A 15,450-nucleotide genomic window follows, 5' to 3' on the forward strand; every position below is an offset into this window, starting at 1 on the left:
CCGTGGTGGACTGAAGTGTGCCGCAATTAGTGCACGGAGACGTGCTCTCCACATTTTTAACAGTCATCCAATGCTGGCAAACTGCATTCATTATAAACAAAAGTGTGCACAGTGTCGTCACTTTCTTCAGAATAACAAAAAAACTAGCTGGATTCCATTCACTAGTTCTTTTAACGGTTCCATTCCCTCTTCCGACATGTAGGCTAACCTCCGACGGCCCTCTGGGATCAAGATCCATTCCGTAGTTTCTGGCCTAACTGTAGCAGATGGACTTTAGTGCTATCTCCAATACCTTGGGCCGCCATTTTGCAGAAATTTAGAGTTCCTCCCACTATCACACTGCCTTCCTCCATTGGAAACTAGTGGAGGCGGCTCGGGCAATACCCTTCTCAGAATTGTGAGTGGTACAGTGCCACCTTTACTGTGAGGGAGCTAGATCGTGCTCTCACTTCATCCAGATCCTCTGCCCCAGGGCCAGACGCCATTAACATTCAAATGTTGGAGTACCTTTCTCTTGCGGGCAAGCACTTTCTGCTTAATATGTACAACCGCATCAGGGCAGAGGGCAGGTTTCCCAGATGCTGGTGTGAAGTCAACCAAACCTGGTAAGGACAAACAGCTGCCTCTCACACCATCTCTCACACCAGCTGTTTTACCAAGGTGGTGGAACATATGATTCATACCCAGCTGGTACAGTAGCTCGAGTCTCGCAATTTACTAACCATTGCACAGTGTGGATTTCGAGCTCACCGTTCTGCAGTTGACCATCTTGTCACTTTGTCCACCCATGTCACGAATGGTTTTCTGCGGAAATCGCAGACTGGACATGTTTTTCGATTTGGAGAAAGCCTACGACACCTGCTAGAGGACTGGTATCCTCGATACTATCTACACGTGGGGCTTCCGTGGCAACTTCCCTGTTGCCTTGAAGAGTTTTTAAAAGACCGAGGTTTGAAAGTACATGTGGGTTCTGCCTTGTCAGACACCTTTATCCAGGAAAACAGTGTGCCTCAGGGTTCAGTCCTGAGTGTCTTCTTCTTTGCTACTGCCATTAACTCTATAATGGCTTTTTTCCCACCGGGCATCTCTGGCTCCCTTTTTGTTGACAATTTTGCCCACTATTGCAGTTATTCATAGACCTGTCTGGTTGAGCGGAGTCTTCAGCAATGTCTCAAATGTCTTCACTCATGGAGCATCAACATTGGCTTTTGTTTTTCCACTGACAAAACTGTTTGTATGAACTTCTGCCGGCACAATTCATTTCTCCCACCATCTCTATATCTTGGGTCTATTGCTCTTCCATTCGTTGAAACTACGAAATTTCTGGGGCTCCTGCTTAATAGGAAACACTTTCGGTCCTCCCACATGTCGTACCTGGCAGCCCGCTGCGTGCAGTCCCTCAATGCCCTACGTGTCCATAACAGTACTTCCTGGATTGCAGATCGAACCACCCTCCACCTCTTGTACCGGTCCCTTATCCTTTGGAAACTAGACTATGGGTGTTTTGTTTATGCATCTGCACGTCCGTCCCTCTTTTGTCGTCTCAATATTATCCATCATTGTGGCATTCATTTGGCCACTGGCACCTTTTACACTAGCCCAGTTTAGAGTCTGTATGCAGAAGCTGCCAAACTAAACTACTGCTGTCGTACAGCCATGATTTCCTGTTCAGCAGGTGTGTGTACCGTTTGTCTGCCATGCATTCGCTTCCTATCACCTTCAGTTTCACAGCCTTCACACGGAATTTTGCAATAGTACCTTTGTTTACACTGATGGCTCTGACGGAGTGTGGTGTCGGATGTGCCTTTGTCATTGGTGCCAACGTTTTTTGGTATCAGCTTCTGGCACACTGCTCAGTATTTATGGCAGAGCTCTTTGCTCTGTGTCAAGCCATGGAGTACATCCAGCAACACAAGTTTCTCAATTGTCATCTGCTCAGACTCTCAGCACCCTTTAAAGTCACTGTGCATTGTACATCATTTGTCTGTTAGTGCAATGGGTCCAGCAAGCTTCTCGATGGAACCACTGTGATGTTTGTGGGTTCCTGGTCATGCCGCTCTGACAGGAAACGAGGCTGCTCGCGCTGCTGCCAAGGCTGCAGTCCTCGTACTTCACCCCACTAGTTCTTACACAGCCCACTATTTCTTACACTCCCTTTGACGACCTCGGTGTTGCAATTTGTCAAAAGGTGGTCCTCCCTTCATGGGAATAAGCCTCAGGTTATTAAGCTTCTCCCAGCAGCTTGGATGACCGCCTCTCGCCCCCTCCCTCCCATGTGAGGTCATTTTAACTAGGTTGCATATGGGGCACTGCCTTTTTGCCGTCGCCATTTAAGTGGCGCTCCCTAAGCACTTTGTGCACAAATTTTAACTTTCCACCATTTCCTGGCAGAATGATCTTTTTTTCGACCAGTTACGTTCATGTTTGAGAGTGCCGTCTGAATTTTCTGCCGTTTCAGCGAACGCGTAAGCTGTTGACCACATTTCTCTTTACCCATTGTAGCAATAGGGTGAAGGCCATTCAATTTTTAGTCCGGACCTCCATTTCTCTATGGTCTATTTTATAGACCTTTCTCCCCGTTGTCCCTGTTTCTAGCTGTCTTTTCTTCCATTGTTGGGGGGTTTGACATGTAGTAGTTTTGAACTCCTCTCTTTGTCTTCATGTTTCACAGTTTTGGCATGGGTGCGTATGAGCCTAGTGGTTTTTTTCCACAAAACAAAATAGAATGGGGCAGAAATATGGAAGTCCGTACCTACTTACCCTTGATCTCAAAATTTTTCAGGGAAAAATGCTAGAACTTGTCTGGAAATCAGGGAGATATCTGGGAATTTCACTTGGGGGAAACTTGTGGCAACCCTGCTAATATGCCTTGTTTAGTTTATTCATGTTTCTGGATCACAGTTTTCAGATATGGTCGTGAATGCAGGTGGTGTTGCAGTTTTTTTGTTTAAAACTGCCCTCTTACCAATTTAGGAATCTTACAGTGCACATGTGGTTCATTGCTTTACTTTTGTGTTCATTGTTTCTGTCCTGAAATATTTAGGAACCCATTCAAGGCTGGCCTCCATCACCATGGATGGGGCAGCTGGACCACTGTTAAGATTTTCAAAATCCATTGCTTCGTAATTGTGAACACAATAAATTTGTGTGATGTTTCGTAAGTCTTGTTACAGGATACAAAAATTAGCAGATATACAAAAAGTTTTTGTGCATTGTGTTTTTATTCCAAATTTAAAAGAATGCACACAATTCGTACACATAATTTGTGTGTGTGTTATTTGTGTTGGGTGCAGTGATATGTATTAGTCGGTGGTATCTTTTCAGTAAAATGTCAACCCTTTGTTATGTTCATTCCAAGAAACTTAGAAGAATGCGTGTTGCCTTGTGTCACAAGACAATTCTCTAATTAATGAAAGAACAGTTTTGTTCAGCATTCTCCCAGAGCATTAAAAACATCACTCTCATCAAAATTTTCCGTGTCAAAACTATGTAGAACATCAGCAGTGGGCCAACAAAGATGTAGGTAGCAGACAGAAGAGGTACGGGACTAGCCACCTGAGTGGCAGCATACAAAGTGCTGTGGAGTACACATAGTTCAGAATTGAAATGCTATGTGGTATTGCACTGCGGAGACCCTTCCTTGTGTAGTCCTCTTAGTTACCAGCAGAGGGCAGGAAGTGTAACTGCCACCCATAGTCCTTTTTGGGCTACATCAACAGTGCATTAGTAATGGAGAGTTCAGACAAATGAAATTAAAAAATCTGAAGCTTTGTGCTTCTATAATCTGTGCATATCGGAACACTTGAGACAATTGATGAACTTACTTACAAGGGAACCTTCCCATCGCACCCCCCTCAGATTTAGTTATAAGTTGGCACAGTGGATAGGCCTTGATAAACTGAACACAGATCAATTGAGAAAACAGGAAGAAGTTGTGTGGAACTGTGAAAAAATAAGCAAAACATACAAACTGAGTAGTCCATGGGCCACATAAGCAACATCATGGACGAAGTGTGCTTAGAAGCGCCGTGGTAGCGTGAGCAGCTGCTGAACGAGAGATCCTTGGTTCAAGTCTTCCCTTGACTGAAAATTTTACTTTCTTTATTTTTGCATAGTTATTATCTGTCCGTTCATTCATTGACATCTCTGTTCACTGTAATAAGTTTAGTGTTTGTGTTTTGCGACCGCACTGCAAAACCGTGCGATTAGTAGACGAAAGGACGTGCCTCTCCAATGGGAACAGAAAACATTTGATCGTAAGGTCATAGGTCAACCGATTCCTCCACAGGAAAACACATCTGATATATTCTATATGACACTGGTGACTGCATGTGCGTCACATGACAGGAATATGTTGTCGACCCACTTAACTTGTACACTTGGCAAATGGGTAAAAAGATTCTTCTACCTTGCCCGATTTAGGTTTTCTTGTGGATGTGATAATCACTCCCAAAAAAGTGATGAAAACATAAGAGTTTGTCACATAAACTGAAAATAAAAAATTAAAATTTACGCTTGATGGAAGATTTGAACCTAGGACCTTTCGTTCCGCAGCTGATCACGTTACCACGAGGCCACGGCGCTCCTGCGTTTCTATCGTCCTTATTGTTGCTTATCTTCCCCTGAACTACTCAGTTTGTATGTTTTGCTTATTTTTTCACAGTTCTACACAACTTCTTCCTGTTTTCTCAATTGATCTGTGTTCAGTTTTTCAAGGCCTATCCACTGTGCCAACTTATAACTAAATCTGAGGGGGGTGCGATGGGGAAGTTCCCTTGTTAGAAACATTTGTTCCAGGAGACACCGTGCAGTGGTGTAATTTTTTACATAATTTTATTTTCATTCAGGGTTTTAAAAAAATGTTTGGGATTTTAGTATAGCTTCCATTACTGTTAAAGAAAAATTGGTTTGTAATTTCAGTTAAAGGGAAACCAAAGTAAATCTTCTGTTAATTTTTGCCGCAGGGAATGGAAGTTTAACAAGTTACTTTACACTTACTCTTCCAACTTGTGCTGTGGTAAAATAGCCTGGTTAGAGGATAATTGTGGTAAGACTCTGCTCATTACCGATTCATGGAGTTGTTAGGTGTAAGATACTGTGAATGCATGTTTCATGGGTGAAACATAGGAGTAAAGGTTAAATTATTCATTGCTTCAATACCAGCATTTCTTGGCTGCTTGTATTTAACTGAAAAAGATTATACAGTATACTTCCTCAGGCACTATCATCCCTGAGAAATTTTGTCGAGCTACAGGTTACAGTGAAACCTCGCTAATTGGGGCAAGTCCCAGTGCAAATTATGGAAATGTTTTCGATAATAATTATCTTGGACTATAAATAAGAATATATAACAGGATATGTATTGGTCAAATGAAATATATATAAACTAGAGGTCAGCAGAATATAGTACTAAACTGCTTGAAAAGAATTTTGAGTTATATCATATTATATGTTGACTAAAGTCTTCCTTGAACCAGTCAGAATGTACAATCTGATGAGTCTGCCACAGTGATAATAGGTGTTGCCAGGTAGAGCAGCCTCTGTTCTTCCATTTTCTCTCACCAGTTCCTTTCCTTTTCTGCACTGCATCCTATAGGTCGTTGCTCGTCTACCTGTTTCCTACAAAGAAAAATGTGTCACAATGGACTAGGGACCTCAAAGTTGAACAGTTGAGGGCTGAGGTCTTCCGGTTACTGAATAACTGTTCAGTAACCTGAGCTTTTCTGGTAGCTTTGTAGATGACTGGGAGATGCTTCATAATGTTTTAGGTTGTCCCTGGGTTACGGATTTCCCAATTAAGTGATTTTAAACTGTGTGTGTCATTAGTACTGGTGCACAAGACAAGAGTCATTGCTTACTTTACATTTAGGTGCTGAATTGTCTTTCCTGTCACCCTCTGAGTTGTGGAGGTGAAAACGAGCCAGTTTTGTGTGTGTTGTAGATCTGTGCCAAAGAAAAATCTCTCTTCTTAAATAGTCTTCACTTATTTACTGTGTGTCCCTACGCACTTTTATCTCAGACACTGACCCGATTACAGTATTTGAACAGGTGTCCAATAGTAGCCTTGAAAACTGTTTGGCCTAATTTATCTGCAAATCTTTCTGCTACAGCCTGCAGTCAGACTCCTCTTGCAGAACATTGTACCAACTGTACACAGCATCGTGTATGGTTGTCAGTTGTCTGTCTTCATTTTCTAGCTAGTTTGTCTTATTTCAGCACAAACTCCAAAGTTTAGTGAGGTTTTGTTAATGTTGTAAAAAGTCAACATGGCAATTAAAACAACTTTCGTAACAGGAGAACTGGCTCGGATATTACCAAGCACTCTTATTGTATCGTCTAAATGAAATGGTTTATATTTGTTCTTGACATTCATCGTGGTTGCTGTATTGTGCTGTTAAAAACTTTAATCCCATTTTAAGCAGCCACAGAGACAGAATTTTACACAACTTAGCCTGAGAGCTTCAGCAAGCAAACAAAATGGACTTTGACTGTGTTGCATGCTTGTGACCAACAAGATTTGTATGCTATTTATCAGTCACAGGTAATGTGCATGGGAAGGGAAGGGGTGCTTTCAGCATTTTGCAGCGTATGAGCTAAGCAAAAATGATGATTGGTACAATAATGTGGCATTTCACTTTGCAGTGGAAAATCTGCCCAAATTATTGAGGTTTTCCTTTAATCGTGGAAAGTGACATAACCAACCATCTTAATGAGTGTTATTGTTTTCAAACAGGAATTGAAATAGTGAAGAAAGCCCTGCGTATGCCATGCATGCAAATTGCAAAGAATGCTGGAGTGGATGCTTCGGTCGTCGTCTCGAAAGTGGAAGATGCCACGGGAGACATGGGTTATGATGCTTTGAACAATGAGTACGTTAACTTGATTGACAGAGGCATTATTGATCCCACAAAGGTGAGTGATACATTCTCTCTTTCATTTGTCTGTGCAATTTCCTTCTTTGTGTACTAACAGATTGCAGTGTTGTGCTGCACATGGTACTTTTGTATTTACTATGGTAAATTTACATAACATTTTTCATGTCAGTCGTGGAATGTTTCACTCTAATGGAATCCAGTGCAGTTTGCAGTTACCTATTGTTACTAATCTGTCTGTCTGGGAATAGAGGGAAATATTCGATAATGAATTTGTCATTAGCGCACCTTGGGTACAGCTGTCAGTTTGAGCTGCTGAACAGTTACCCTCAGTTTTCATTCCAGGTGCGAGATGAAGTGAACAGCACTGTAGGATAGACTACTGCAGTCTCGGCAAGTGAAGGAGTGCAGCTTTAAGTCCTACACACAAATTCAGTGTACGAGTGAATGTGTCTCAACTAATTGATGGTGCAGGAGGAGAGTGGGGCACAGACGAGCTCCCATCTGCAGCTACAGTACTACTATTAACCCTTTCGCTGCTGTGGGCGTGTATACACGTCTTGCTCCGCCATTCCCCACCATATATGCTCTTTATGACCGTGTAATTTCAGATTTGCAGATATAGAAATGGGTGTATCGGGTGTGACCATTAGTCAGATATAAAAATCAATTACTTGAGAATGAAAGGAGATACTGTTCTGCTCTGTTTTAAATAAAATTTGGATATCTTTCTACATCTCACATGTTTCAATGTGAGAGCTACAATCAACCATATGCTAAGTTTACACAATGCTTTTTTACCTCTGAAAACTCTTTAAAATAATGTGCAGTGTTTTACGTAATTTAAAGCAGCGTAGTAACTTTGACAAATAGTAAAAAGAAATTGCCCTTTTCTTAGGCGAAGATACTAGACTGTAAAATGTGCAAAAGTGGAGTGCCAAAACTAAAACTTATTTGGGTGGTATAACATTTTGGAGATACCGAATTCCCTTGCCAAACTCCAAAGACACTGTAAATGATAAAACTAGTTTGTAAAACTTAGTGTTTCCTGTCAACAGGTTTGTCAGACAAGTGTACAGGTGTACCAACAAAGTTTGTCAGATTTAACCTCCCTTTTGAAGCAGCTGTGGATATTGTATCGTTAAATACTCGTATTTTGAAACTTGTGGTAATGACTACCAATGCAGACAAGCATATCTAGCATTGACTCGTAGCACTGTGTATGAAGAAGAAAAAGAGAAAAAAAATGCCGGTGCAATGATACATCAACTTTTATTTTTTAGTTTATTGCACTCCCACTTATATGTTGTGTATCAAATTGGAGTTTCTTTTTATAGTATTTCGTTGTAATTTATGGCCATAAAAAACACCACCACTACTATTTTAGTAATTGCCAGTGTTTTTTGTTTATTGATATAACCTTTTGAATGTAGTTTTAGTTTTCACAATTCTGGAAATTCACGATACAGTGAAATAAATTCAATAAAAACTCTTTCTCGCCCAAAGTGCATTGTGGAAATTTGACAAACTACGTCAGACATTTTGTTAACATGGGGCAGTCAATCAGAATTTATATTTCACCCTTCAGAGCTGCCCACTCCCAAATCACAGCTCAGCTGTCCTGAAAAAGAACAGTGGAAGCTGTAACATTAATGTATAAAGTCTACAGTATACCGACACGAAACCACAAGTTGAATCAATGGCCTATTTCTCAAGTACTGTTAATAAAGATATTGTTGATACATTCAGAAGTTTTCTTAAAAATGTGAATCACAGCCAGTGTGGTAATTTTTATTCATTCCTGCAGTATATTTCATTCATGATTCATATTCAGCGTTGTTTGTATGCAGTTCATGATAATTTATTAGTGTAGGAGAGTTGGTTTAAAAGGGTCTGCAAGGGAATTGCAAAGCAGAATTTGGCAACATTCCCATGCACAGCAGCTTCCCCATTCTCAATCCCAACCTTCCCCGCTTCTCTCAGATGTTGCACTGTTCACATATCAGCTATCTGTATAGGAAGTTGTGATTGCCACTACCATCAGGTGTGAAATCTGTGCAGTTATTTGGTTTTTAAACACTGCTGGGGATCCACATAGCCAATCGTCATCAATTGTGCGAAATTTGACTAAAGTGTGTAGCTCTTAAACATGTCTGCAAATGGTGTAGGGAGTTATCTGCTGCTTGCATTCATAATGAAGGCTGGAGCTGAAAACCTTCCACTTCAGACAACACTGTCGAAAAGGTCAAGAGACTACTGATCAAAGGATCGCCATCCAAGAAATAGCTCTTCGGTTTACCGAGATTTCAACTAGCTCAGTTGAGAGAATTTTATGTGAAAAATTGGCGATATCACAAGACGTGTGCATGGTGAGTCCCACAAATGCTTCCAGAAGACCACAAGCAGCAGTGGGTTGATTGTGCCCACCAATTTTTTCAACGGTGTCTGAAAGATTACTCTGCAGTTATGCTTAAGTGTTTGGCAGGGTATACATACAACCATTTTTATTTCTCTACTGCTTCAGTATGTGGAGAAAACAATGAACATCTAAATTTTTCCATGAAAGCTCTGATTTGTCTTATTGTATCACAAAGGTCATCTCTCCCAGTGGAGAAAGTTGGCAGATGTAACTTTATGCACAACAATAAATGCTTTTGTATTAATGATTGCCACCCCCATTCACTTACCAAATCTGATGATGTCCCCGGTTTTCCTATAATACAGAACAAACTGCCTTTCTTTGTACTTCTTGATGTCCTCTATTAATCCTATCTGGTAAGGATATCATACCATGCCATGGAGCAGTAATCCAGAAGAGGATGGACCAAGCAGTGTAGCAGCATCTTTATTGGCAGAAAATGCAACTATCCTACTAAAGTGCAGTCATTTAGTCAACATTCCCACTAAAATTGCGTGTGATGGTTCCAGTTTAAGTTGTTCATAATTCAAATTACTGGGCGGTTGCTTGAATCGAGAACCTTTAATTTTGTGTGCTTTAGTGTCTCACCAAAATGTGACAAATTTTAGCCCCTTTTTTTGTCAAGGGTACGTTTTAACTATGCAGATGTCTTGCCTAAATAGTTTTGTATTGAGTTTTTATGTTTTGATTTTATTTGGCAGTAAAAGATGGCATCATTTGCAAACAAGTGTTTGAAGATTAATGAATATCTTGTTTATTACAGAGAAATAAAGGCTATTATGTCTGTAGTCATTTATGTATTTGTAGGGATATAATTTTAGTAATGGCTCAATTTCCATACATGCAGGTGGTGCGAACGGCCCTGACAGACGCTGCAGGGGTCGCGTCGCTGTTAACGACAGCGGAGGCCGTAGTGACTGAGATCCCCAAGGAGGAGACGGCGCCAGCTGGCATGGGCGGTATGGGAGGAATGGGTGGCATGGGCGGTATGGGTGGCATGATGTAAAAGGGCAGTGACCCTGGTGCTCCACGACACCGCCTTTGGATCTGTGCCAATCGTCTCGTCAATTCCAGTGTCGCCTGTTTCTGTCATCGCAGGAGGTGCAAATGTTCTACTGTGACAGTTTTACAGAGCTGCAAAATTACTCGTGTTTGTGTGGATTGTGTTATATTTAGTGTTTCTAGTGTGCATGTGTCGCCATTTGTGTGAGGAAAATTGTACCACCCTGTAATTAGTGATATATTCAGATAAGTCAGAATCTCCTTGGCAGACTTCGGAAATCAGAGCATCTAAGGTTTGGACATTTGGTTTCCAAGAAAAGTTGTGGGTACAGTGGAACCTTGTGAACATTGTTTTGCATAGATCTCGGTTGGGCATAAATGTGCTGAAGCATGTAGAGATCTTGCCCAGATCATAATGAGAAACTGAGCATCTCTGTGTCTTACCTGCACAGTGGCGAGACTGCTAACATTTAGAAACTGATGATAAGTGGGTTGATCTTACCGTAGCCTGTGAACTGTTGGGAGAACTACTTGGCGCCTTCTGTGGTGACAATAGTTAAGCAGCTCGTTTCCAAGTTTCTGTGACAATTGCAGCCCCTGCACTAAGTCTTTCTCTAGGAGTGAGCTTATGGGAACTGCATCGGTGACAGAAATGGGGAACAGTGCGTTGTTTCTGGAAGTTCTCGTACTGTAGTAATACCAGACTAGCTTCCTGTAGTGTCCACCGCGCGCAGATTCGGGCAGAGTTGTGGCTGCCGTGCAAAGACTGTATGTGTATGATTGTTGAGCTGTTCGTAGGCATTTGTTTGCTGTCATTCCAGAGTTTTATAGTGCATTGTTTCCCATGGGGCACGTGCACTGGATCAGCAATGAAGAGGAGGGTGCATCTTCATTCAGTCCCAACTGACTGGTTCGTCTCATTTCCATAATCATAAACTGCAGCTTTAAATAAATTCTGAGGAAGATCGTTTTCCCTACTGTTTTTCTTATCGACTGTCCTAACTTGTTTATATAGACGGTTGCTAAGAAGGTGTCTCTTCCCTGTTTGTGTTCAACACTAGTTTTTTGTCTTTCTCTTTTGTTACTTTTCATCACAGCACAAAATTTGTAGTTAACATGTTTTTGTTATAAAAATAAAGTTTATATGTGTATTACAGTCATTGTTTTATTTTTCCCATCCGCATCTGCAATTTGATCCTGTACACTATTCTTGACTGGATATCCTTAATGCTCCCTTAGTCTACCATGTCAGGCTCTCAGCTGCCAGGTAGTAAATAATTTCTTCATGTACTCAACACTTACATATTATTATTATTATTATTATTATTATTGTTGTTGTTGTTGTTGTTGTTGTTGGGCTCTGGCTGGTACTTGGAGTGTGAAAAGTGTTTACTTACACTATTTACTGCAGTGTATAACAGTACAATCTCTCAGCAAGTCATCGGTTAGATTTACGCCAAACTAAAAAAAGGTTTTTCACAGGTCCATCAAAAGCATCCAAACTGAACTGACTACAAGAACATGTATTTATACTGAAACACTATCAGACAAGTTTAGAAAAAACTGCTTACCGAAAATCTACCAGTATTTAAACACCACAGTTGGTCTTGTATTTCACCATAACTAAATAACTGAGTGTACATCTCGGGATTTTTACAGATATTGGCTGCACTATGGACATGTCGGCACCAAACTGAATTTGCTGCTAATTCACAGTTTAAGAAAATGACAGGTTTCTGACTCCAGTTTGGGTCCCCACTTAAGGTGCTAGTAAACGCAGAATTACTGTCATGGGGATGATTACATACATATACAATTTTCTTGTCTTGACAGGTAATCTAACTCTCAGGCTAACTTTCCCCTCAAGTCAGTTCATCTCAATACCACGTACTAGATCAGCTGCCAATCTCTGACAAGGAAAAGAAAAGTATGTCTCCATAATACCACAGTGCAATGAACCATATTGGGACCATTCACACAACAGGTTTACCCTTGTCCATTTATAGAAATCACCATAGTGTCCCAAAATACTCATTGCTATTTTAGTCTTATTCTATGTTGGCATATGTGTGACATCCTGTTTCCTGTAATGCTCCGAATAAAACATGTACACAGTAGGATTATAGTAGTGGAAGACCCCATTAATTCTGTTATTGGCATGCAAAAGCATCATTTGCCCTATCCCCCCCCCCCCCCCCCCAATGTTGATGGCTTATTGCCAGTTGAAATTGTAATACCACCAATACTAAAATTGACTTTACAACTTAAGACTTAAATAACTTTTAAAAGAGCTGATGGAAAAATACTGGCCTTGGTGCACTTCGTCACATTAGCATAGTAGTACCATGGCTGAACGGCAGCCATTAGTGGTCGGTGAGCCGAAATCTACACATTCTCACATAGTCGCCATTTCTGGACCTTTTTATATATCAGCAACTTGCTTGAAAATACACAAATATTCAGTTATTCAAGGGTACATGTCAAAATTTAAAATGTGTATGTCCCAAAATCTTATCACTCACTCTGACACAAATTAAAAGTGGAATCTTCTCTTTCGAGCAAGAGCAGCATTTTCAATGGGAACTGTCAACTTTCCATGGTTGTATACAAAGTCATTGGGAATGGATATTTAAAGTTCCTTGTCAGATTGCACTGAAGAGATGCAAACCTTACAATTTTTTTAAAAAAGTTCCTTCTTTACAGCATAACTACATACATGCATCAGTTCAAGTATATACTTTCCAGTGTCTGATGTTTCAAAATTCTTCCTTAACTCCACAGAATATTTATAAACGTCCGCCCATTTATCAAATGTACGTAACAAGTAGACTTGAGTCCTCAGGGGCACTATTTTAATTCAAAGAATTAAGTTGCACCATATCTTCGAATTGTAATACCTTTTCTTTTCCACTTAAGTGTATTTACACATAGTTTGTGGTAGCAACTAATCTACTTTCCATATTTGTCATTCTAAAACTTAACTCAGAAATATGTAATCTGTAATGTTAAAATACATATTGAATCAAAACTAAGAATGCATCAAGAGTGTTGAAAAGTCTGAGAGCGTAAAGACTGGAAGCTGTTGCTTGATGTCAATATTGCAATTGTTTGTTACACTGTGGGGAAGTTTATTCTGAAATGCTCTTTTTTCTGATGAAACATGGCTCCATTAATCAGGGTATGTAAAGTCGCAGAACAGTTGGCATTGAAATTTGAAAATTGAAAATTCTCATAAGTTACATCTAGTCTCTGGATGATGAGAAAACAGGAGTGTGGTGTGCAATTAGTGAAAGATGAATTATTGGATTAGTCTTTTTTCATGAAACAATAACTTTTGATTGGTATGTGAACCGTATACTGTATCTTCTTCTTCACACCACCTACGGTTATTTCATGCAGGACAATACAAGACCACACACTGACACTTCTGACAGTAATATATAGTGTTTTTGATGATGAGATAGTTGGCTGATCTCATTCTCCAGATTTAAATCTGTGTATCTTCAGGAATGTTAAAAGATAAGGTGTATGCGAACAATCTGCATACAAGTGAAGGGTAAGTAAAGGCAAGCTTAATTTAGTCAGACTGCATAATTGTTTACGCTCTACTCGGGAAGCACGCACAACCATCTTGGCAGGAGATGCAGGAGGCAACAGCCATTTAATCCCCAGCTGTGGGCTTTTCCCAAGGTTTGTACACGAAGCACCCCTATTTACTTTAATAGATTGCGTGTATTGGTTATTTAATCTTTCAATTATAAGCACCTTTTACATTCACAGGGTGCCAGCAGTTACAAATGATTTGCATAAAGAAGCGATGTTGAATGCAGCTGCAGTTCTTTCACTAAAAACCTTTTGTGCTAGGTTGACATTTTTGCTTGCCAATATTTGAAGAAAAAAGGGCCTTAGACACATCAAATAAAAATTTTACGGAGAGCTCTTTTTTTCTTGTACACGAGTTCTAAATACTCAAAAGCTGCAGTAACTGTTTCAGCAACCCAGTTGTTACAAGAACATTTAAGTACATGTTCAGTGTCAAAACTCAGGAATGAGTTTCTAGTACTGTCAACAGGGATACACAATATGTACAAGGCTGCAATACACCACTGTATGTAAGTAGCTCGTAAGTTTTTAAATTTACTGTACTATTATCCAATACTGAAGCTAATACAGTAAATCTGACTTCCTCTGCCTCATTAATTACAACCAATCTGCAGCACCAGAGTCCCAATTCAAGTTTTGGTCTGCCACAAAATTTCAATCTGCCAGGAAATTTCAGATCGGCATGCACCCTGCTGCAGAGTGAAAATTTCATTCTGGTGCCTTTCCTACCTCCTTGTGTCTTTGTACGTTTAGTCTTTCTTTTGCTTTACCTCTCCAGACTTTTTTCAACTTCACTTGTATTACTCCCACTACTAGGTTCTGGTCTGAATTTATATCTGCTCATGGATAAGCTTTGGCATTCTTCAAACTGCTCCTAAACCTTTGTTGTATCAGGATGTAGTACAACTGATATCTTTCCCCTATTCAAATTTGATATCCATATGTAATGTCTCCTTTTGTGGTGTTCAAATAATGTGTTAACCACTGTTAATGAATTTTCTTTACAGAAACTAATTACACTACTGGCCATTAAAATTGCTACACCACGAAGATGACGTGCTACAGACGTCAAATTTAACCCACAGGAAGAAGATGCTGTGATATGCAAATGATTAGCTTTTCAGAGCATTCACATAAGGTTGCCGCCGGTGGTGACACCTACAACGTGCTGCCATGAGGGAAGTTTCCAACCGATTTCTCATACATAAACAGCAGTTGACCGGCATTGCCTGGTGAAACATTGTTGTGATGCCTCGTGTAAGGAGGAGAAATGTGTACCATCACGTTTCCAACTTTGATAAAGGTCGGATTGTAGCCTGCTGCTCACGTTGGTCAAGATTCAATGACTGTTAGCAGAATAGGGAATCAGAGGGTTCAGGAGGGTAATACGCAACGCCATGCTGGATCTCAACAGCATCGTATCACTAGCAGTCGAGATGACAGGCACCTTCTGCATGGCTGTAACGGATCGTGCAGCCACGTCTCGATCCCTGAGTTAACAGATGGGGACATTTGCAAGACAACAACCATCTGCACGAACAGTTCGACGACGTT

At 40.4% G+C, this 15,450-nt stretch overlaps 1 protein-coding gene across 1 annotated transcript in view; it reads left to right on the plus strand.

The window, feature by feature from the left end:
* LOC126426915 (heat shock protein 60A) overlaps positions 1 to 11,449 on the plus strand; it is a 72,154-nt gene extending 60,705 nt beyond the window's left edge. The window contains exons 10-11 of the mRNA XM_050089019.1: positions 6,734 to 6,912; positions 10,139 to 11,449. Coding sequence (XP_049944976.1) covers positions 6,734 to 6,912; positions 10,139 to 10,297 — 338 coding nt within the window. The 3' untranslated portion in view covers positions 10,298 to 11,449. The remainder of the gene's footprint in view (positions 1 to 6,733; positions 6,913 to 10,138) is intronic.
* Positions 11,450 to 15,450: the final 4,001 nt, after the last annotated feature.

This window comes from Schistocerca serialis, chromosome 11, assembly GCF_023864345.2.
Source record: "Schistocerca serialis cubense isolate TAMUIC-IGC-003099 chromosome 11, iqSchSeri2.2, whole genome shotgun sequence".
Taxonomy (NCBI): domain Eukaryota; kingdom Metazoa; phylum Arthropoda; class Insecta; order Orthoptera; family Acrididae; genus Schistocerca; species Schistocerca serialis.